Genomic DNA, 23,125 nt, shown 5'->3' with positions numbered 1-23,125 from the left:
AGGTCAATTGTAAGAACGAATTAAACATGCTGGTGAAAGTGTATGTTGGGGTATCTTTCAATACAATAATTGTATGTTTATCATTTTACACGAGAACAGAGTCCAGTTGGTAGCCTAAATGTTTATACGGAATCCGCGGGTTCGAGTCCTTGGTACCCCTGTCTTCTGAACCTGTCCGTCATTGATTGGCCAACTCACTCACTAACTTATTCAACAACTTCCTCTCTCAATTCACTCTCACCATCGTTCATTCAACTCCACACCGTTATCTTTCTCACTCACTCACCCACAACAGTGTAACCACTTGATACCATTGCTTCGGCCCGTTATTAGAATTATTTCTGTTTCGAAGATATCTCCAATACCTACGAACTCTTTCACCCTCTTCATTCTCCCCCCACGGTTATTTCTTTCAGCTCCCAAATGATAATTTCAGAGTAGTGGGTCATCCTTTAAATAAAACTGATTATTATATTTTTAATGTATCTAGAACGGCTGATTCCCTGAGTGCACTGAGTGTAGCGTGGTGGAGCGTAATGATCTTGAAACGTCTCAAAGTAACTTCACAACGATTAAATATGATTTTATGAAGGGAGATAGACTCTTGAAATAGCACTGGTGCTGCTCAGCTTCATGTTTCATCCGCCCAACCCAGTTTGACCCCATCCGTTTTGTGAGTGTTCGTTGAGGCCTTGCCCAGGATAGTTTTACCTTTATCATCGAGTATTGATATAATTGATATCAGTAGACACACGGGTGAGATTCTATGTATCATCCAAAATCATTCTTCATTAGTTTTCATAGAAAAATGTACTTCTCTGAACACAGCACTGGCATTAGATTTTCAGTGCAACGATGCCATATCATTGTGACGTCTTCAAGATCATGACGTAATAGCATTGTGAGGGCATTGTGCAAAATCTACTGCCAAAGCGATATCTCCTGGGACATATCGTCTGATCTCACACATGTGATATCTCCTGTCTAACACAGTTGTGGATGATAAATCAGTCTAAAACGCATACCGCGTATTAAGCTAACAAGCACGACGATTCAAAACGCCTGCCATATTTCCAATACCCCAAGTAGCTACCATTATCTGTAATGACACTCGTATTCTGAAGAGTTTTGGCATGACAGCTAACCTTGGACAGTGTCCAGCATATATTGACGACGGCCGTTAATTCAGTTCAAAGTCTTCCAACAGATTAAATGTTGCAATTTTCATCGATTCCTTGACATTTAGATTAACACTGAAATCAACCCGTTTTCAATCTTTTTTTCAAAAATTGCAGCCAATTTCATCGATTCAAGGATACGTTCAATTACACCGAAAACTCAGGTTATCATTCACTTTATGGGAAAATCGTCCTCATTCTGTGTTCTGTAACATCTCATATGGCGCCATGTTGACTGTGGGTATAGACGATCAAAACATCTCAGGTGAATTATGTTTGTCGCGGAGATGACTGCAGGCCTCGTATTTCGGCACGTTCCGCGTGTCCTTCACCTCTATATAGTAAATGCGTTAATGGACGTTGATTCGCACAGCTATTTCTTAGCATAGATCTGGAGCCCCGACGTGACGTCATTACTTTGTATCAGGTAACAAGCCCAGTGATGGTAATCTCGTCGTCCACAAGGCGTTTATATTCTGTTGCCAGTACAGTTGGAACAGGAAAACGCTAAGTACTAAAATATAGACGTGGTTTGACAAGAATATTTCCTTATCATTATCTCATTTTGAAGATTCTAGCTTTCAGTTTTTCTTGAAAGTTATTTCACCTGTTCCGTGGCGTATATATGTACGGTGACGCCGTATATGACCTGCAAATGACCTTGTTTAGGTGAACTAATCTCGTCTTAACGAGACTGTTGATGTTGTCATAGTGAGTCAGTGAGTCACTATTTGTGTGAGTCAGCCAGTCAGTTTGAACCGTATTTCAGTCATATCACGTCGTTTCAGGTTGTCATATTCAATGGCATCAAAGCTCATCATGGTTCACATACTGTGCATGTAGAACCTCATGGACACCTACGGGACATCTTGGGCAAGGGTGGCCAAATCACACAAAATGACTCAATCGATGCGCAGAGTTGCGTGCCCTTCGATCAGATTCAGATTCCAATGAAACTGTTTTAGGGAGTGAGTGAGTGAGTGAGCTTAGTTTTACGCACACTCGGCAATATTCCAGCTACATTTATAAAGATAATCGAGTCTGGACCAGATAATCCTTTAATCAACAGCAGGAGCATCGATCTACGCGACTGGGACACAGTGGCATGTGTCAGTGAGCCTGATTGTTTCACGGTTTGTCAGCACAATAGCTGACAATATTTTTCATGGATTTCTCCTATGGGTACGAGCTCCATCACCCTGGACCTTCCACCCACATCAAACGGACAGGGAAATGCCACTGAAGCACTGTGCAAACCTGTGTTTAACCTATCTCCACTATACACTTGAGTTGATTACGCCATGCTACACTGCAGTATCCTTGGCCATCAAATCATTGTGAGTTATTGTCCCGGAACTTCGATCCGTGTTTAGTATACTACTGAGGGTAATAGGATATGTCAGCCTGTCCTGGCTCAGCACTACTAATGCCCTTCTTCACCACCACCACCATGGATATATTGGACTACAGGGAGGGGTCAGAGGTCACGAGGGTCACGGTTAGCGATCATGACTGCCCCTCGAGTTATCTCGGAGTGAGACCATGAGTCCGTTTTGATTACCTGTTACAGTTTCCATAACTGGCTATTAACACCAATAGAAGAACGTTAAGGGAAGTAATCCAGTGTATAGTGTGTGTCTCGTACATGCGACGTGACTTGCATATGGTGTGAGTGACTTTACGCCCCATTCAGCAATATTCCAGCTACATGGCGGCCGTGTAAAGAATCGAGTCTGGACTAGACAGTGCAGTGACCAACAACATAAGCCACGATCTCCGCAACAGGGATATGATGACATGTGTCAACCAAGTCAGCGAGTCTGTCTCCCGATCCCATTTGTCGCCTCTTGCGATAAGCATGGGCTGCTGAAGACCATTTCTCACAGGAGTACCTTTTATGTGACTTACTATATATGTATACTAGAGGTTGTGGAAGTAGTTAAAGGCAGTGGTCTCAGTCGGATGTATTCACCTCTTATAAACACAGACAGGGGCTTGGGTGGAGTTACCTCCCTTAGCGACCTCACTACACTTGTTCGTTCGTTCGAATTCTTGATTTGTGCTCTCGACTGTCACTCACATGTCAGCACCCAAATCCAGCACTATCTCTACAAGGGGTGAATTTTCGGTTTGTTGGTTAACGACGCTCTCAGAAATGCCGCCTGGGTTCGACAACACGCAATCAACCATGACACGAGAGCCGACCACCTGAACCATTCTGTTGCCTCCTTACGCCAGAAGGGGTTGCTGGTGGCGGCATCCCGGGGATCAAGTTCTATTTCTAGAAACCTCGACGGCTGAGTGGGTTAGATGGCTGACTTTATGTGCTGGAGATAGGTTTGATAATATTCAACCCCAAAACGTATCAAAATATGTGTCTTCCCAAATATGTCGTATGTTAAATTTGACTTCTTTTTAAAAGGCACTATGTATTCGTCATATTCCATGTCCGTTTTAGTTCAGACACCACTCCCTTGAATAGAGCAGAATCCCGTTGTTGATGTCACCACACTTCAGTGGTTGTTATACGTAATATACAACGTCATACACATAGAATAACCAGTTCATTTCATACACTAAAACAGACTCCTTTAATACGATGGAGAAAAAAATATTAATACATCAGTACAAATCAGTAACGCTCAATCAGTGAAACTATTTACTGTAAAGCGGGTGCATGTGCACTGGCGTAAATGGCCTCTGTTAATAACTTCCGTGATCCTGCACACCATATATAAAACTGTTTCATTCAACGTCAAAGCATCTAAGTTGGGTCATTGCACCAGTTGACACTCTGTTTTTGTTTTCCACAATAATCAGTGAATATTGCTTCTGTTTGTAAGGCTATACATGTTTTATAAATCTGTTTAGCACATAACAATGCGTTTTGCCAAAGGCATGGCAATTTCTACAGCACGTTACACCAAAACATATTGATTGTGTTTACATTGACTCACATATCGTCTCGGCGACCATACACATTAATGTTTTCAGATTGTATAAATACATGTAATAGATATGGACTCACGTTAATTACCGGTGCTTAATCAACTGTTAATTTTGAACCTAACTGTATGTATACATATTGAACTGTTACACAATATTATGTTTTGTGCTGCCAATTAAACACTCGAACGTCTCTTGGCGAAAGTAGGATAGGTCCTAGACTCATTTTGAAATGAGACAGTTGTAACTAGACTGCAATACACTGTCAAGGACCCTAGCTCCAGTAATTAGTCAGTCGTTTAATATGAATATAGTAATCAGCGTTCGAAATGGTCGCCGGCCCGGAGGCCCAGCTCCGGTTGTTATTGTATCAGGCCGGCAATTTCAAATATTTACTGGCCCTTAGGCCTTCAGTAAATATCTGACATGTATTTTTGCAACTGGAATCTTTCACATATTTTTTTTTCTTTTTTTGGGGGGTGGGGGGGGTGCGTTCATGAATCATCCATGCTCGATCATCATGCGGTAACTTACAGTTTCACTTGTTGGTATTTCAGCGCTTGCGCATGGGAATGACAAATAACGGAATGATGTCTGTGCCATTGGTTTTGTAGCCTAACAAAAAAAAGGCCTTCAGATTTCATTCAGGGTCTGTAGATTTTAAAACTTGCAGGTGCCAGCAGGCCCTGAAGGCCACCTGGCAATTATAGTATTGCAAACACTGGTAGTAATAATCTTAAACCTGGTTAAAAGTCCACTGTTTAGTTATTATCAACAAACTGTAACTTAAGACACTAAGGCGAACGCGCGTAAGTGAATCCTTAGTATGACTGAATATACCTACCTGAACTGAGAACCACTGACACACGCGCGATCTTCACAAGGCCACCGAGGGTATGGCATATTCCACGCACCGGTATAAGTTTGGCTCATGTCAGTGTCACATATTCGAAGCACCGGTATAAGTTTGGCTCATGTCGGTGTCACATATTCGAAGCACCGGTATAACTTTGGCTCATGTCAGTGTCACATATTCGAAGCACCGGTATAAATTTGGCTCATGTCAGTGTCACATATTCGAAGCACCGGTATAAGTTTGGCTCATGTCAGTGTCACATATTCGAAGCACCGGTATAAGTTTGGCTCATGTCAGTGTCACATATTCGAAACACCGGTATAAGTTTGGCTCATGTCAGTGTCACATATTCGAAGCACCGGTATAAGTTTGACTCATGTCAGTGTCACATATTCGAAGCACCGGTATAAGTTTGACTCCAGGAATGTCAGGAAAAACACCCAGAGTTTCAGAAATTATGTACAGAAATACCACAAGTATAATGGTTTCCCCAAAAATATCTTATTACATGATGCTAATTTGCTCTTCAAAATATCGCTATAATTTACTTCTCAAAATGCGTGAAAATGTATTTTCAAAATTTTCTCCAGGGGCCATGACCCCGAACTAACAGGCTCGAGCACTAGACGCTCTCGGTCAAGTCGCTTTGCAACGTAACTGTTGCTGTTTGCAGACAATTTCTTTCCTTAGCTACGCCCATGCAATGTCTGACCATCACTACTCAAGAAATGTTTTTTACACCCGGCGCACGGACGTCGTAGAAAGCAAGCATGGTCTGCAGAATGTCCCAGAGAAACTCGTACTGAGTGAAAAAGATTTACTGACACAAGTTTAATGCATCAGTAGGTTTGGTTACACAAACAAGATAACATGTATCAAAAGAATGCACGATGAAAGTATGGGATTTCATAGTTAGTGAATATTTAAAAGATTACGGACAAGAAATTTTGTAACGAAGTCTCCCAAAGTCAAGATGCCGAGTTATGCTGAGTGGTGCCGACGTGCGCCAAGTTTTGCCGACCTGCGATGAGCGACCAAGATAACCTTGTCTTACGACGTGGTAACATCCAAACAAATAAATACCAGTCAAGTGTAATTGGGTTTTTTTCCAGATGTTATTACAGCAAGTTATTGAAATTGATATCCTTAAGCGTTAGCCGTCCAAGCGCGATAAGCAATATGGAAGCTGTATTGAAAAAACATTACTGAAAGTCATGCTATTTCAGATCCCCTTGCCAAACGTTCTAAGAACATGGCGTTTGAGTCAAAATCTCCCCAAGAATTGCACTCTAAATCATTGGCGCCTGACCCTGAAATATTTGTACGAGTGGCCTATATACATAAGATATATGCAAAGTGTGGAATTATCCAAATGCTGTATAATATAGAGGTGGAAAATTCGCCACGTGGTTTTCTTATGGCTTCAAATAAGAAGACGCTATCCAATCAGAGACTCGCTTTACTATTCGGTGCGGGGTTGTAGCTTGGGATTTGTTTACTTCCAGGCACATGTCTTGACTTCGTGCGAGAATGGACGGCAAAAGTATTGGAAAGCTTAAATGGGAATAATACCAACAGGTTCGTGATACGTACGGTACTTTACACAGGTCAATTGAGTATAAATTGTGCTTGTAACTATATATGAGCCGGGCACCTATGGTCGCTTCATCCCTGTCACAAATCGTGACATAGCTAATGAAAACAGTGATGGTTTGTTTGTTAAGGAATTTTCTTTTTTAGCAGATAAAAATTGTATCAAAATTCTGCAGCGTTGATGTGTTTCCCTGTCTACTTTGACATCACGAGGCATTACGATTATTTGATTTTGAGTTAGATAGTAAAGGTGGATGGGTTGGTAAGTATCTTTCACGCCGCTTTCACTTTTAGCAGTACAAGCAATATCACGTCGGAGAAGACCGGAAACTCGCCTCACACATTGTACCCATGAGGGGAATCAAACCAATGGTCGAACATTTGAACCACTAGGTTACCCCGCCGCCCAAGCACTGTAAAGTTTAATAGAATTTCGTGTGTAGTGTTATAGTGTTATAATGAACAACATTTACGTAAAAGGCCACAACCATCACCAAAATGTGCTGTGATAGTCACGTGAACCAGTGAAACTGCCAGTTAACAGCGAGATGATATTTGTTTGGGGTGATCTCATTCCACGTCCGGTCTTCGTGAGTTTCAGTGTATACATAGCCCTGTGGTGTATGTGCCAGCTCACCACCTATGTGACCCGGGTTCGTTCAACATACATGCATTGATAGCAATGATAATATACATATGGAAATTAATTAAGCAACACCAAATTCAAAGACACATAAAAACTTAACAAAGTTTAACGAAGTAATTTTGATGATTGATTATTCAATTTTGATGTATTGACATACAGCATGAGCTTTTCATGGGTTGATATGACGCGCGTGAAGCTTGCACAGCGCACGTGCATTGCTTTAACCTCAACTTTCGAAAAATGCACTTTTTCCCTGGGGTGTTTACAAGCGCAGGTTGTCGATTGCATTCGGTTTTTCATTCATTTCAATGTCATGGCACGTAGGAAATTATCAGAGGCCACTCGTTGGCAAATAATCGGCATGAGGAATGCTGGTATGTCTCTAAGACAAATCGGGACTCAAATCGGACGACATCATTCCATAATTTCAAAACTTTTGAAAAAATACCGGGCCACTAATGAAGTTAAAGACCTGCCTAGACCAGGAAGACCCAGGAAGACCACAGTCCGGGAGGACAGAGCTTTACTGAGACTTGTACGGCGCAGGTCCTTCGACTCGAGCTCTCGGTTGAGACAGGAGTGGCTTCCAGGGAGACCCATCTCGAACAGGACTGTTCGGAATCGTCTGAAAGCTGCAGGATACCGGGCAAGGAGGCCAATCAAGCGACCCAGACTGTCTCCAGCCCATAAGGCAGCCCGACTGGCCTGGTGTAATGACCGTTTGCACTGGAACATTGCCTCTTGGAGGAAGGTCCATTTCTCAGATGAGAGCCGGTTCTTGCTGCACATGGTGGACGGTCGTACTCGGGTCTGGAGGCAGAGGAACACAGCAATGGCTCCACGGAACATCCAGGAGACTGTGGCCTTTGGGGGAGGTTCCGTTATGGTATGGGGGTGCATTTCCATGAACTGCAAGTTGGATATCATTACCATCCGTGGCAACCTTAACGGTGTTCGTTACCAACAGGAGGTTCTTGACAGGGCTGTGGTACCTCATTTTGAGAACCATCCTCTGGCAACGAGACCCATATTTATGGACGACAATGCTAGACCTCACAGGGCGCATGCTGTAAATGATTTTTTGCGGCAAAATGCAATTGACAGAATTCCATGGCCTGCCATGAGCCCTGACCTCAACCCCATTGAACATTTGTGGGACTTTATTGGCCGTCGTGTGAGGCAGAGAGACCCACCAGTCCATAATCTCAACGAATTGACGGCTGCCCTGCATGAGGAGTGGAACAGGATCCCCCAGAATCAGATCCGGAGACTCATCCAAGGAATGAGGAGGCGTCTGGAATCGGTGGTGCGTGCGCAGGGAGGACACACTAGATATTGATGAAAGTCGGTGTGCAGACTCTCAGATGACTGTTCTTTCTTTCCATGTGACATTTGTGTTAATACACCTGACAACAACGTCTGTGGATGAATAGTAAATTGTGTCCATTTTTTCATGAATTTAAGACAGTTTTAAGAATTTGGATTTCGTTGCAATAAAGCAAAGTCTTGATACTTTTTCCCTTTAAGTTGTTTGTCAGAGATCGTCTGTTGAATAAAAAAGTGTCAAACTATATCAACCCGGCATATTTTGATTGTCAGAACACTTCAAAGTTGCTCCAATAGAAAAAATTGGGGTGTTGCTTGATTAATTTCCAGGTGTATATAATGAGAAGTCTTAAGAAGAATGTGCTAATTTCCATGTATCAAAGCATACTCATTATCAAAATTCAGTAAGTGCGAAACAGTTTTGACTCATCCATTTGCAATGCTGTGATGTTTTCCTCATTAATGTTTTCGCTGATGGTTCTGTTATAGTCACGGGAGGCGAGCTAGTCTAGTGGTGAAAGTGTTCGCTCATCTAGCCTATAGCTAAGTCATTATCAGGTTCGGTTTCATGAGTCCCCTAGGTAAGTGCAAAGGCGGCGCTTACAAAATATGCAGGTTTTCCTTCCCACTAAATTTTTACCATTTCTGTCAAATAATATTTCATTTATTTAATATTTTTGGTTTTCTTTTTCTAATTAAACATCAAGCATTGATCGGTTGTAATCACCAAGGTTGCATAGTGCTACATGTCAGACTGAGTTAAAACCAAATCAAGTGTATATTACAGCGCCTCCGTATCCAGCAGTGCTCCTTAGTGACATGACCTCTGTTATTAGTGTTGACTTTAACAGAGGAACAGTGCCGGATATTAAAGGTTAAATAACTCATATATAAAGTCATTAGTGGTGTGATCATAGCCAGAGTCTGACATGCACGTAGTATACAATAGTTAACTAGTCAGTCAGTCACACTAGACACTCGGTGTATTGCAGTCAGTCAGTCAGTCACACTAGACACTCGGTGTATTGCAGTCAGTCAGTCAGTCAGTTAGTCCGTGCGTGAGTCAGTCAGTCACACTAGACACTCGGTGTATTGCAGTCAGTCAGTCAGTGGGTTTTACGCCGCTTTTCGCAACATTCCGGTAATATTACGAAGGGGGAACTTATAATAGGCCTTTTGTATGCATCAGCATCTGGGCTACCTATCTGTCCATGGCTGGCTCTGAGAAGGTTGTCGGGTTTTTTAAAATACGTTTTTACATTCAGAGCGATAGTAGTACATTGGGATATTCGCTGTGCAAACGGGTTAGTATTTTAACACCAACCTCAACCGATATTTACTGTAGTGACAGTCCGTGCCATCAGTACTTTAGCTTGGTGTTTTGTACACCTCTACCGTCATACTGTACAAGTTCACAGTACGTCCCGAGAGTATATGTGCGATGCTTGGGCCCATTGAAATCTGAACATGTTTAAATTATGGGGTTGTGTGTTAAGATGAATATTTACGCTGTGAAGCGATGACTCTTCTCGCGCCAAAGGTGTTTTCCGTTAAGAATTTATAGAAATATATCTTCGTACAAATGTTCGATCTTGACATGTGTGGAATTCAGAGGAAAATCGAAGATATGGGGACAGTAGGACACACAACTGATTTATTTAGCTTCTAACAAACGGAGTGTTGAATAAAAAATACAAGTCGATATGGATTCAGACGGGCCTATGACGGTATTTCCTCTGTAACAATGGATAAAGTTAAGGGACTTCAAGTTAAAAAGGCTCTATTGTATGAGCTGGAATACCTGTTTCAGAGCCCCATCGAAGAATTGATTTGTGAGACAGACTACATATACCCGAGTATCAGTGTCAGCTTGATGTGGTAGGAATAAAAGGACGTACAAGTTCTTGTGCAACATCTTGTATATTGTATAATAATTAATTGAGCATATCGGAGTAGATTCTTATACCGTCATGATACTAGATACCAGGAGGGTTGGATATGCATGATATGACGTGATAAACACCAGAGGAACAAACTACAGGTAATAGATATTGTGTAAACTTCAGGTGAAGCCAGGTGTTAAGTAAACTAATACAAGGTGATATTGGTAGCGGAGTCACATGTTAAGGCATCGCTTGATAATAAGTTCGGAGGCATATATATCATTCTCTCCTCGAAGTCCATTCGTTAAGCCGAGAGGATTTAGATTGTGATGTCTTGATATTTTTTGCTGCCTAAAGACTTTTTGTGGGTGGTCTGGAAGGGCATATTTGCTGTCTGCTCTAGCTGACGAAGTTTTATGTTCCGTGGTGTTGGTATCCTGTGTCCGGGAAGATTCACCAATGCCCAGATTACCATCGTGTTAATTCTGTTGGAGAGAGGGTTACGCCCATTAGCTCGAGGGATGATTGTGAGGTACGGGGGAACCTTTGAAGATGGTGTCGATGTCTGACTGGTGCTTAAGTAACCAGGTTAGGCCTCGTCGGTTCTGGATTTGTTCAAAAGTGTGCTGGAAAGTTCAGTCTTAGCGATATTGGTAGACCACACGCTCTGCATGCTGATGACTTCCTTCAGATGTTAATTGTAAACCGCGGCATCAAACATTTCACTTTTACATTATCTAATTAAGTGAACAAAAGGTCACTTTGTAAATGTTTTATGCATATGGCGTCATATATGTTTTATCTAACTAACTAATCTGTTTTCGTTTTACATGCAATAGGATTAAAACGAAACAGGATTGCATAAAAGCCCAACTAAACATTGGCCAACATCGAAAACACAACATGCATTAAGTAACAATCAATCGAAGCGTTAAGCTTTTATGGTACCCGATGTATATGCAAGATAAACCATTCTCCGGCGTCCTGATGAGATTAGTTAGGTGAATGTTTTAAGTGCTTTTGGAATTAATGCATTGTAGGTGCTCATTGTCTGGATTGCTGGAGTCCTTCTCGTTGTTGAGTACAAACACAGGAAAATGGAAGAGACATTTTTGCGTAACCCGAACCGACATAGCCTATCGTGCCCAGTAAAGCGATGACTCAGTGACGGCCTTGCATCAGGAAATAATATGGATGATTGTTTTGAACAGCTATACTTGACCATCCCTGTGATCGTGGATTTAGTTTTGCGTTTATTGTTTAGTCTCATTGGAATATTGGAGGTTAATAATAGATAGATGGCATTTGTTTTTCTGGTCAAGAATCGTGCCTTATCTCATTGAATGGAAAGCGAAAATCAGATCGTCCATGTGTAAAATGTCACATGTCTCTTGACAGGGAAAGAGCGATAATATCACCCAAGAAAATGCAAAGTTACTTTTCGGTATAATGTTTTTCCAGATCTTTATTTAATAAAAACAAAGAAAACTGAGACATGTCCCTGCAGTTTCAACCTAAAGAAACAATATTGCAAAAGAATATTGTATTATTTTAATAACAGTGCATATGCATCGTTAAAATTTACTATCTGTTATTATCAGTTAAGGCCAGCTCGTCTTTCCTTACCTAATGACTCATAAAGATCCAGGTCTCCGAGGTGTCTGGTCTTAAACAACAATGAAACAAAATGCTCCCTTAATAACAGGGGTTCATTAAATGATGCGGAATCTGCTTTAGGAAGCCAGATGGTGACAATTGGTAAAGCACTGACGGCTTCAGACATGCAGAACAAGTGCTTGTTTTTTTCACAACGAAATTGCTAGTAACTGCAAAATACTAGTGTTTGTTATATTTACATTACCATAGAATTCCCAAAGTAGTGGAAAATCCCCTTAGCGTCTTGGAATTATTTTTATACATTCTTGAATGTCGTGATGTTTAACGTAACCAGAACTTGCACTATGCACAAGACAAAAGCGGGTGAAGTATACCATGGGCACTTATGACGACATTTTCGGTCCATGGTTACAGTGTGAGTTTGGATTGTAGCCGTTGTGAACGTTTATCACCCAGTGTCAGCTTGAAATGTGGGAAACGCTCGACTGGGTACACGTTTAGTACCTCATTGCTTTAGTGACCATACACTGGAGACCATGATAAACCTATAATACGGCTTTCTGAAGCACGATCATGTGTTTCGTACAAATTTACAAATTGCATGGATAACAACTTCGTTATTTTGTGAGTGCGGCGTTTCAATACAGATTGTAAACCAAAAGTCACTGTGTTCTGTAATCTGATTGGTTGAAAAACATGATCAAATGGTATTAGATTCCCGGAAACTGCAAGACTATTCACCGCGTATTTACACGTAAACAATTGTTTTGTTGTGTCATCAACAGTGGTGACGTCATTCAAATTATATTGTGACGTAAAGTTAGAATGACGTCACAAATGAGCAACTCCAGATGCTACCATGGGAACCAGCTGAAACGGCCAGCTGATGACACTTCACTGCTGTGTCCGTATTCGATGTAAACGAGTGCAGACACTAAAACCCCTTTGGTTTACTTTTGGGTTTACAATGTCGATAAACATCATGGGTTGGCCAATTTCCGGGTGTTATTGAGTATTTGAAGCACGGGAATATTTCATTTGAAACCTCCGGCTAACGCCGTCGGTTCCAAATGCATTCCCGTGCTTCAAATACTCAATAACACCCGGAAATTGGCCAACCCATGATGTTTATCTCCTAATTCGTGGACCATTGTCAAGCAGGAATGACAACAGTGCAAGAATCTGTAAGGGAAAGATGCACTCGCGAAATGGAGAAGCTGTTATCCATAAAGTTTGTCTATGTTGTACTTCCAAACTTCTAAGATGTCACTCAAAGAAGATGTTTCTAACAAGCCAGTGGATGCTAATGGCTAGTTCCATGACTCTCACAAAAGGTCGTGTGTCTATCATGTTATGTCATATTCTTCCAGACTGCTATGGCTGGTACTAACTGTGACATGTGTCGCCATTATGAGTTTCCAAATCATCGACCGCATCATCTACTACTACGACTACCCCGTCACCGTCAACGTCCAGGTCAACTACAACAAGACTCTCGTCTTCCCCACTCTAACTCTCTGTAACCAGAATGCCTTCCGGTAGGTGCCTAGCCCACGGGTGTTCCACTTTTATCGTTAAATATTTGTATATATTCTGCTTTTGGGGTATGTCTACTTTAACTCCCACCAAAGTGATTCCTCAACCCATTGATGCCTGTGTTTGTTAACATAAGATGACATCTCGTTTAAAGGTCACGCAAAATGTGTTAGCGCAGTTTGAATGAAAGATGCGTCGACCCAAGAGCGAATCAAATTTAACCTGTTTAATATGATTTCGTTTCACTTTTTACAGCTTTGAAATTAAATTTGTACAAGTGAAAGACCAACTCAGAAAATAAATTCTTCGATGGCGGTCTCTTTTGGGTTCCGTTGCTTATGGCGCTCAGAAACGACATGGTGCATATAATATTCAAAAAAATATAATTGTATGTTCGGGTCGTTTGGGGTCGTTTTCGAGGTACAGATAGCAGGGATTGTTGACTGAATGCTCCTCTCAACAGCGCCGAAGGAATATAAGAATTGACGTTTACGGTTTGATAAAACGTTTACCTGACACCATTCTCAAGCGGAACACTGAACCTTTTTATACTCTTGCTTCAGAAATACCACCCACAATATATTTCACTTTTAAGCAGGTGGTTTGGTTTCAAGAACACATTTATAAATGCGTGGTTATACTCCCCTTTAGCAGTATTCACGGTGGAGGACACCAGAGATGAACCTGCGCTTATAGAGTGACAAGAGAATGGTTTTATCTCAGGCTACTCTGGGATCGGCTACTTAGAGACTACTGACAATAGCCGGGCAAGTTGTTATCTCTATAGACCATTCTTAGCCAATATGCGTGACCTCGCGGTCAAATCGAAAGCGAGGCTTAAATAGGTTGATACAACCTTGAAAATGGCGACCTCAAAATGAAAGATTACTGCAGTGTGCCTTTGCTTCGGAGTGATGTACGTAAGATTTTACTTTATCTTTTCACCCAGTCTAAGTAAACTCGTTACACTCCACCACTGAGTCTAACAAAACCTAGTAGAAGGTCGCGTCAGGTAACCTTTGAGCGACCAATGACAGTCCAATCAAACACGATACGGTTAAATAGATTTAACCAATCAGGGATTATTTAGGGATCAGAGGGACTTCCAAAATATTGAGGTCACTGACACAGATCTCTCCACAAACAAATCCGCATATAACACAATTATTTGACCTGCAGTATATACGCTTTGGGGTTTCTGTTGACATGGTTACCATTAAGTAATATTTCCGCAAGATGACATCCTTGAATATTGCCAAAAACACCATTTTCAGCGACTGTTTACTCACCGTTGTCATGGTTGTACGTACGCCGTGTGCATCACCCGGAAGCGAGTGCGTGCATTCGGAATCGTTCGGGTACGAATCTTTTCGAGATGAAAAGTTCAAAAGGTATATGCGAATGTCTACTTTCGCGATCTGGTAAGCTGTGTTCTGATTGGTCATTCTGAAAGGTTACTTGACGCGACCTCCCATAAGGTTTTTTTTAGTGGTGGGGTGTAACGAAATGTACTGGGGCTAAGTTTACTTAGACTGTCTTTCCACCATATTCCCGAGGATAAGATGATAAGAAGCAGTGGTTGACGAAAATATGGAGAGATCCTGGAAAATGTTTCATAGTAAGTACAGAAGAATTACTGCATATGGCACAGTCTAGATCTGTTGTGAAATGTAGGTATTGTTCAACTATGCAAGGTTTTAATTAGGGGCATCATATGTACATAATGAATCTCTCTCTCTCTCTCTCTCTCTCTCTCTCTCTCTCTCTCTCTCACACAGATATATATATGTTCACACACAGACACATCCTCCTTGTTATTCAGAAAATGTAACATAAAATTGGTAATATTGTGTTTCAAACCTTCACATATTGAAGAAAGTCCAAAATTGGAAGTGTTTGTTTTCTTTGTTTGTTTGTTTTGGGCTTGTTTTTGTTTTGTTTTTTAAAAACAAAGAAATTTGGAAAAAGAAAACTCGCTGTCATTGTGAATGTTGACGGATGCCAATATAAGCTGACGGGAATAATGGCGATGTCGCCGCGCGGTTGAACTTGTCAAAACTGACTTTTTGGTGGTTGTTTGCAATTTTGGTAATGTTTGCTTTCTCTTGAAAAAAAAAAGAGATAAAGGTGAAAACTGACACTTATAGATTGTCAGTATTGTGTGCATGAGATCTGAGTGCATGGGAGTCCATAAAATGAAAATGGACATTTAGGTCAATTGAAAGGTTAGTGGTTGAGTTTTGGCATCGTGGATTTGTTCAGACAAAATAAAATCTGCACTTTTTCTGGGCTGAACTGTCATTCACAACACAGGGTGAATTTCATTTAATTCTCACCATATATGTAATTTCATGTCAACACACTAATGGTCGTATTTGGGTTTAGTCTTCCGAGGGGATTCATGTTTGTCATGTCTACAATGTGAAATACCTACAGTGATTTTAACTTTCATAACCTTTCGCTATTGTGATGTGTCTTTGTGTGAAATACTACGGGAGTACAAGTCAAGATGTCTGTGCAAGCGCTAGAGCTAGGTGTTGGCGATAACTGCACGTGGCGATAACTGGTAGCAAGCCAGTATCTTGATCTACATAATATATATTATGATTACCCAGCTCAAGCAATAACAACACCTCTCCCATGTGGAAGTGAATTAATTGAATCAAGGTCACGAAATACGAGTATTTTGTTTTGTTCATACGTTGATAAATTAAACGAGAATGAGTTCCCCTGTTAATATTTCCACTATCGTGACTTTAGAGTAATTCCCCTTCATAACTGCCGCGCAACATCGTAAACACTAACCTAGGTCATATGACTCACTGTGATGTGTTGTGAAGAACAGTAATTATTCGCCCTTCAGTCCTTGGATATGTTTCAGAAAAGTATTTGTAGCCCTTTCCCATTTCTCCGCGATTTTCCGGGACTATTGGACAGTTTCGTAATGTACTGTTCAGGGGAAATTTGAAACAAGGAAGTACAGATTGACATTAATCACGAACGTGTCCTTGACCAATTTAGCCTCGTTTTGGTACAGATTTTCATGAGGCCTCATTAAGAATGGTCTACCAATGGTTACATGGACCTGGAGTGTTTGACGAAACCAGATCTCGGCCTTTTAACTCAGAAGGAACTTTCAAATATCCCGCATACCTCCTAGATGTATTGACAAGCGGCTAGAGTAACCCAGTCAGACATTGTACATATAGATTGTACATATGTTCCAGGCGACTTATTGGAGCAACTATTTAAGCTCAGTGTTTATATGTTTATACTATGACTTCGACCCGTGAAACTCCCAGGGTAGAACAGGCATTCAGCAACCCATGCTTGCCATAAAAGGCGACTGGGGTTGACGTAGCAGGTGACGAACGGCATCGGATGGTCAGGCTCGTTAACTTGGTTGACACATGTCACCGGCTCCCTAGTGCGAAGATTTATGTTCCAGCTGTTGATCACTGGATTGTGTGGTCCAGACTCGATTATTTCCAGACCGCCGCCATATTGCTGGAATATTGCTGAGTGCGGTGTAAAACTAAACTCACTCACTCACACACTCATTTGAATGCGGAAACACTTCGTGAGCACGACGAGACAGGTTATGCTTTTCAGTATGTGAATGAGTGGGTGAATGAGAGAGTATGGTTTTACGCCGTTTAGCAAAATTCCCGCAATGTTACGGCAGGGGGCACCAGAAATAGACTTCACAGATTCTACCCAAGTGAGGAATAGGACGCTTTAGTCATTAAGCGACCCAACCGCCCATATGATTTGAATAAGCATGTCGCTGTTGCCCTAACCGTGTATATCAAGGATGATACAGTATTTAACAGTCTCAGTTTCATGTATTCAGCCACAGGAACCAATGTAAAATTCTACATTTACCACTTGTTTCCAGTCTAGCCCACACCTTGCCGCCCTGTAATAGCCTCCTGGGGTTAGCACTGATAAAACGTTATGCCATCAAACATCGGGAAACTAACACGAGTCTGCCCCAGGTTTGTTTCAATGGATGAGACACGCTTGTTTTTTGTGTAGAGGAGGATAGGTGGAGGAGTCGTTATCTGTGCTATCAAGCTTCGCCCCGAGTAGTGGTCGGTACATGGAACACCTGATACATCCTCTCCTGTGGTTTACTTGTGGTTAATGTATTTTCACTGTTAAAGGACGGGCACAGATGCAACAATTTGTTTGGTCTCTTTACCCGTGAATGACTTTCGTGAAGGGCTGATGTACAGAACAGCATGAACAGCACTTTATTTCTTTCACGCCGAAAGAATCGGCATATAGGGAACAAACAGAAGTGGACAAAGATTAACCGGGTGATTTTACACTTGCATCATATTCACACTGGACAGAGATTAACTTGGAGTTTTTATGTTTTCATTATGATATTTACAAATTTATATAATTTCTCTAGGTCAGAAGTCTCATTACGGTTAAATAATTTCCTAGACTTGTAAAACATTGTGTAGTTTTCCTGCATATGTTTTGAAATGTACGTTTCCCTTTTGATCCGTGAAATATTATATTTGAAACTATGGAGGAATGCGCTTCCAGCGGAGTTCTGTTTCATCCTGCAGTTTCTGTTGGCAGGAAGCGATAAAATGTCCGCCAGAAAAAACAGTTCATTCATTTCTTGATTATTTATTGTACTCGGTACAGGTGCTTGTTCCTTTCTCAGTCAAATGACCAGCAAGTGGGTAGGACACGTTATATTTATATCCATAGAGGTGAAAAATAACTTTGTAACAGTGGGGTTGTGTTTAAGGACGTCATGCGTACATCGCCCAGGCCACACAGTTGTAGAGGGCGATAAGGTGGAAACTTGTCCCGTGACAGTTTGTTTATATTGCCCTATACTGAAACTCTGGATCCATGTGGCTTCTCATTCACAATCTTGGATGCCTGAAACATGCGTCTGTTCCCACGGCAGCGAAAGTGTGTTTGATGACTGTTGACCTTGTCTCGCCTTACAGCCAGCTTCATTTGACGGATCCCCAGGGAGTTGAGAATGGCATTTGGAAGCACACCGATGCATGAGCTGATGGTGTGCCGCTGTGAGCATAATTGTTTCTGGAATATGGCGTGTTATAATTTTATTTGTTACCTCAATTATGGGTTATTATTTAGATTAAATAACAACGTAAATACTACCGCTAATGTATTAATATACTAACATACAGTATGACATGAACACATATATGCATGTATACCTGCATGCATGCATACATACACACACATACACACACATACATACATACATACATACATACATACATACATACATACATACATACATACATACATACATACATACATACATACATACATACATGTAGACGGACAGGGTCCCGATCCACAAAGAGTTGGATAATATACTGAACAGCAAAAGAAATGTAAGTTTTGAAAAAATTTAATCCCACAAAAGTAAGCATTGATGTTTGTGTTTTCTGTTTAGAAACTTGACTAAACACCAGAGTTGTGTTTTTGTTTTTTTTGCTGGTCAGCATATTTCAAGGACTACTTAAAACCAGAGGCAGCATAAATCCAATGATACGCCAAATGTTAGAATGTATAACAGGGAGTAGGGAACTCCTGCTGACTGTTATCCTGAGTGATCTGCGTCTGTTCCAGGGCCAGTAAGGCCGCTAATCTGCAGCATTACCAGCTCCTGACTGACCTTTACACCGGAAGGAAGTCGTGTTCTGACTGTGACTACAGAGCCACAAATTCCAGCCATCTGACCTTGAAGGACCTCTTCACAAACACGACACACACCAAAGAGGACCTCATTGTCAGGTGAATGTACTGGCGTCAAGTTGACTGTAGACGTGTGTACTGTTACATAGGTTTAAGTGAGTCCGAGACTGAATCTAGTTTTACGTCAGTATATATTAGTATATCAGGGTCATCTGTAGACAGACTACATTCTTACGATGTACATACACGGAAATGTTTCCTTATCAGAGCTGACTCGATCTCTACATGTCTGGCCGCAGCCAACGGCTGTAGCAATTTGCTATGCAGATAGGGTATGATAGGTCTGACCGATACCTTGACCCAGTGATGAAGTGACGCCGTGCCCACTGATATACTTGTCACAGTCGTGTTAAACCAAACCGACCCTTTCAATTAATGGCTGTATTGATGTCTTGACCTTGATCTGTCAGTCCGAATACTTGTCCTTCTCTACACCACTCGCGTTTCCTCCCAGACGAAGCCGTGATATTACTTAATTGTGCAGTAATAAAGTTGAATGATACTACTAAATTGTGCAATAATAATGCACAGCTTTATAGATAGCAACGTCTTGTTTATTGACGACACAGAGCGACGTTACGGTGTTTAAACAAGAAGTTTTAATCCAGTACTTTTCTGCTTTACCGTTAACTTTTAGAATGCCGATCATACAATCTGAAATGTGACGGTTTTTCCAGTTGTACATGGAGGGGCGAAATGTGTGGGCCTGAAAACTTCACCGAGGTTGTGACCGACCACGGCGTGTGCTACACCTTCAACCTCCCCGACGACGATACCAGGGATGTGCATCGTGTCTTTTCACCAGGTAGGTTAAAATTACCAAATGAATGAATGAATGAATGAATGAACGAACGAACGAACGAACGAACGAACGAACGAACGAACGAACGCATGCATGCATGCATGAATGAATGAATGAATGAATGAGTGAATGAATGAGTGAATGAATGAATGAATGAATGACTCCTCGAAACAAATCTCCCGGTCACCTCACCCATATCCTTCCCCCAACACCACCCTTTCCACACCCTACTAATCCCTCGCCCCACTGTATCACCTTGACCTAACCGGATAACTTAACAGGATAATTTCATTTGCACTAGTCGAATAAACGACAACCCACCTTCTTTTAAATTCTACCCATTTAAACAAATCGATGTGTAATGGGTTTCGTCTATGTATTGAATTCGGTCCGATTTCATGTTTTACATCGAGCTACTAACTGGTTCCTTATCAATGGCGGTCGGTCCTATTATATTGTGAATGTCGCTTCAGCTCAACATCCGGGTCCTATCTGGAACTTAATGCTTGCTGTCCTGACACCATCACGTTTCAGAGTGGAAAGACTAAAGAGCTGTCATTCAACATGGCGTAATATAATCGCAGTCAAATATACAGGAAATTGAATTCTTTGTTGTCTGGAACGGGAAACGAGAATCGTGCTTAATGAACAATATGCTTAAATAAAGCCAAAACAGACTGACATGTATAGACAGAAATATGACACAGCAGGTCTGAAACTAGAAAGCGGATAACTTCGAAATGACGAAAAATGTTGATTATATACTTGCAAAGAAGGAAACTACACGTTAACCTTCGACACAGCCGTAGTTGAGACAAATGTAATCAGGTGTTTTAATGTGAATTACGGTGGCGACAATGTTAAGAAGACGGGGATTTATATGCAAGGGTCGATTTACCATACGCAAGCCTTCGATATAACCGTGGATGTCGTGCACTCAGGTAAATGCCACACTGGGGATTAAGAGTGAGTGAGTCAGCGAACCTGACCATCTGATCCCGTTAGTCACATCTCATGACAACCCTGGGCTACTGAAGATCGATATTCTCACCCGGACCTTCATGGGTGCTGTCGATCAAACGGATTAAGGAGATTGGCGTGTCATGGTGACAGAGCTTCACCAAAGGGTGATTATTAATCATAACAGAGCTTCACCAAAGGGAGATTATTAATCATAACAGAGCTTCACCAAAGGGTGATTATTAATCATAACAGAGCTTCACCAAAGGGTGATTATTAATCATAACAGAGCTTCACCAAAGGGTGATTATTAATCGTAACAGAGCTGAATTTAAAGAAACAATTGTGCAACCTTTAAAAACAGCCTTTGATGTAAGGGCCCTTCGTGAGTGGAAGTGCTTGTCCACGCAATTGCAAATGCGCTTCATGTAAGTAATGTCTGTCTTCCTGAAAACTCTCTGTATCTGTATCTCTCAGTCTGCACGTTTCAGATACTGATGCTTCGCTATATCTGTCTCCCTGTCTGCCATGTCTGTCTCTCTTTTTCTCTCACCCCCTCTCTATCTCTCCTTGTCCCATTCACCCACCCTTTGCATTTCCTATTCCTGTTAAAAGAAATAATACTCTGTATTCAAAACATCAAATTCTCAACGTCTGGACATCGTTTCGGGTGAGGCTGACTCGATGTGACATAACTAACTCACTAACACAGTGTACCTCTCCTTTGTGATCCTTGTATGTCAGTGCAAACAACCAAATGTTTCAATAATCTTGTCATGTTGCGTGTGTCCAGGAGCTGAGAACGGTCTGTCCCTGACGCTGAATGTGGAGCAGTACGAGTACATGCCGGGGCCCCACGACGCCGCGGGGGTGAAGATCCTCATCCATGACCACCAACAGTTCCCCAAGGTGCAGGAGCTCGGTATCGCCCTACCCACGGGGACACATTCATTTGTGGGCATGCAGCTGATCTCGGTAAGCTGTCAGTCAGCATCTTTGTTCCTTTCCTTGGCATCTTTGTATCTAAGTATCTTAGCAACCTAGCATGCCGGGGTGTTACCACAAGAACACGTGCTGGTTGCAAATCAGTGTCACAAGTTGTGCAGCAGGATCAGTTCATCCCGTGTTCGAATCTAAGTACAGATTATGCTTCTAGGTCTGTCCATCCTAACAATTTTCACCGGTGTGAACAAACAAAAAAACGTCTGCCTATCACGGGTTCGATCAAATTTGGAGGCATCTGGTTCGGGTCCCGAGGTGTCACATTTCCGTAGCATCCTTGGACAAGGTACTTATATCGACATTGTCTTAGTTCACCCAGCTACTTTCTCATGAAGATGTGCTGTCAATGTGATCGTTTAGTTCATTGTGCCTAACAGGCAGCGTGACCAGATAATCAAAAAGCATCGGAAAGTGCACTAGTGTCCTATGACAGGGGATAGTAGTGTTAGGAATTCCGCCGTGAGTTGCCAGTGTGCCTGGATATCAGCGTCATATAAAAGGAATGTTACTATTGTTACTATTTATTAAAAGAGGTTAAGTCTCTTAGATGTGCTAGGAGCCAAAGACCGCTGATGAAATCCGATATTCGTCCCAGTATTAATTCTCGTTCTGTGAGCACAGTGTACATAGCATGAAACTGTTATATCCAGTTCAGTTGAATTGTTATGGTGAGTAGGTGAGTGAGTTAGGTTTTAGCTGCATTTGGCAACATCACAGCAGGGTGACAGCACACATTAGCTGCACACGATGTAGTGACTGATGATACTGAACAGGCTGATGCTTTAACCACTGGGCTACCTTACAAGATAAACGCCATGCGCTATACAGACAGGCAGATCATTAATTCTATTTCTAGCGTTACCTCATGTACAACATAAATACCCATATGGGTACAATGTGTGTGGTCCACTTTCTGGTGTCCCCCGCAGTGATATCGCTGGAATATTGCTAAAAGTGGTGTAACCCAACCTCACTCACTCACTACAACATAAATACTAAATGTCACTAATTTACATA

At 41.6% G+C, this 23,125-nt stretch overlaps 1 protein-coding gene across 2 annotated transcripts in view; it reads left to right on the top strand.

The window, feature by feature from the left end:
• LOC137268183 (uncharacterized) overlaps positions 1 to 23,125 on the top strand; it is a 42,068-nt gene that overhangs the window by 5,573 nt on the left and 13,370 nt on the right. For both annotated transcript variants that reach the window (XM_067802714.1, XM_067802715.1), the window contains exons 2-5: positions 13,416 to 13,583; positions 19,219 to 19,383; positions 20,022 to 20,149; positions 21,900 to 22,081. In XM_067802714.1, coding sequence (XP_067658815.1) covers positions 13,416 to 13,583; positions 19,219 to 19,383; positions 20,022 to 20,149; positions 21,900 to 22,081 — 643 coding nt within the window. The remainder of the gene's footprint in view (positions 1 to 13,415; positions 13,584 to 19,218; positions 19,384 to 20,021; positions 20,150 to 21,899; positions 22,082 to 23,125) is intronic.

The sequence above is a fragment of the Haliotis asinina genome, chromosome 16 (assembly GCF_037392515.1).
Source record: "Haliotis asinina isolate JCU_RB_2024 chromosome 16, JCU_Hal_asi_v2, whole genome shotgun sequence".
NCBI lineage: Eukaryota > Metazoa > Mollusca > Gastropoda > Lepetellida > Haliotidae > Haliotis > Haliotis asinina.
This window is presented reverse-complemented; position numbering and strand designations above follow the sequence as displayed.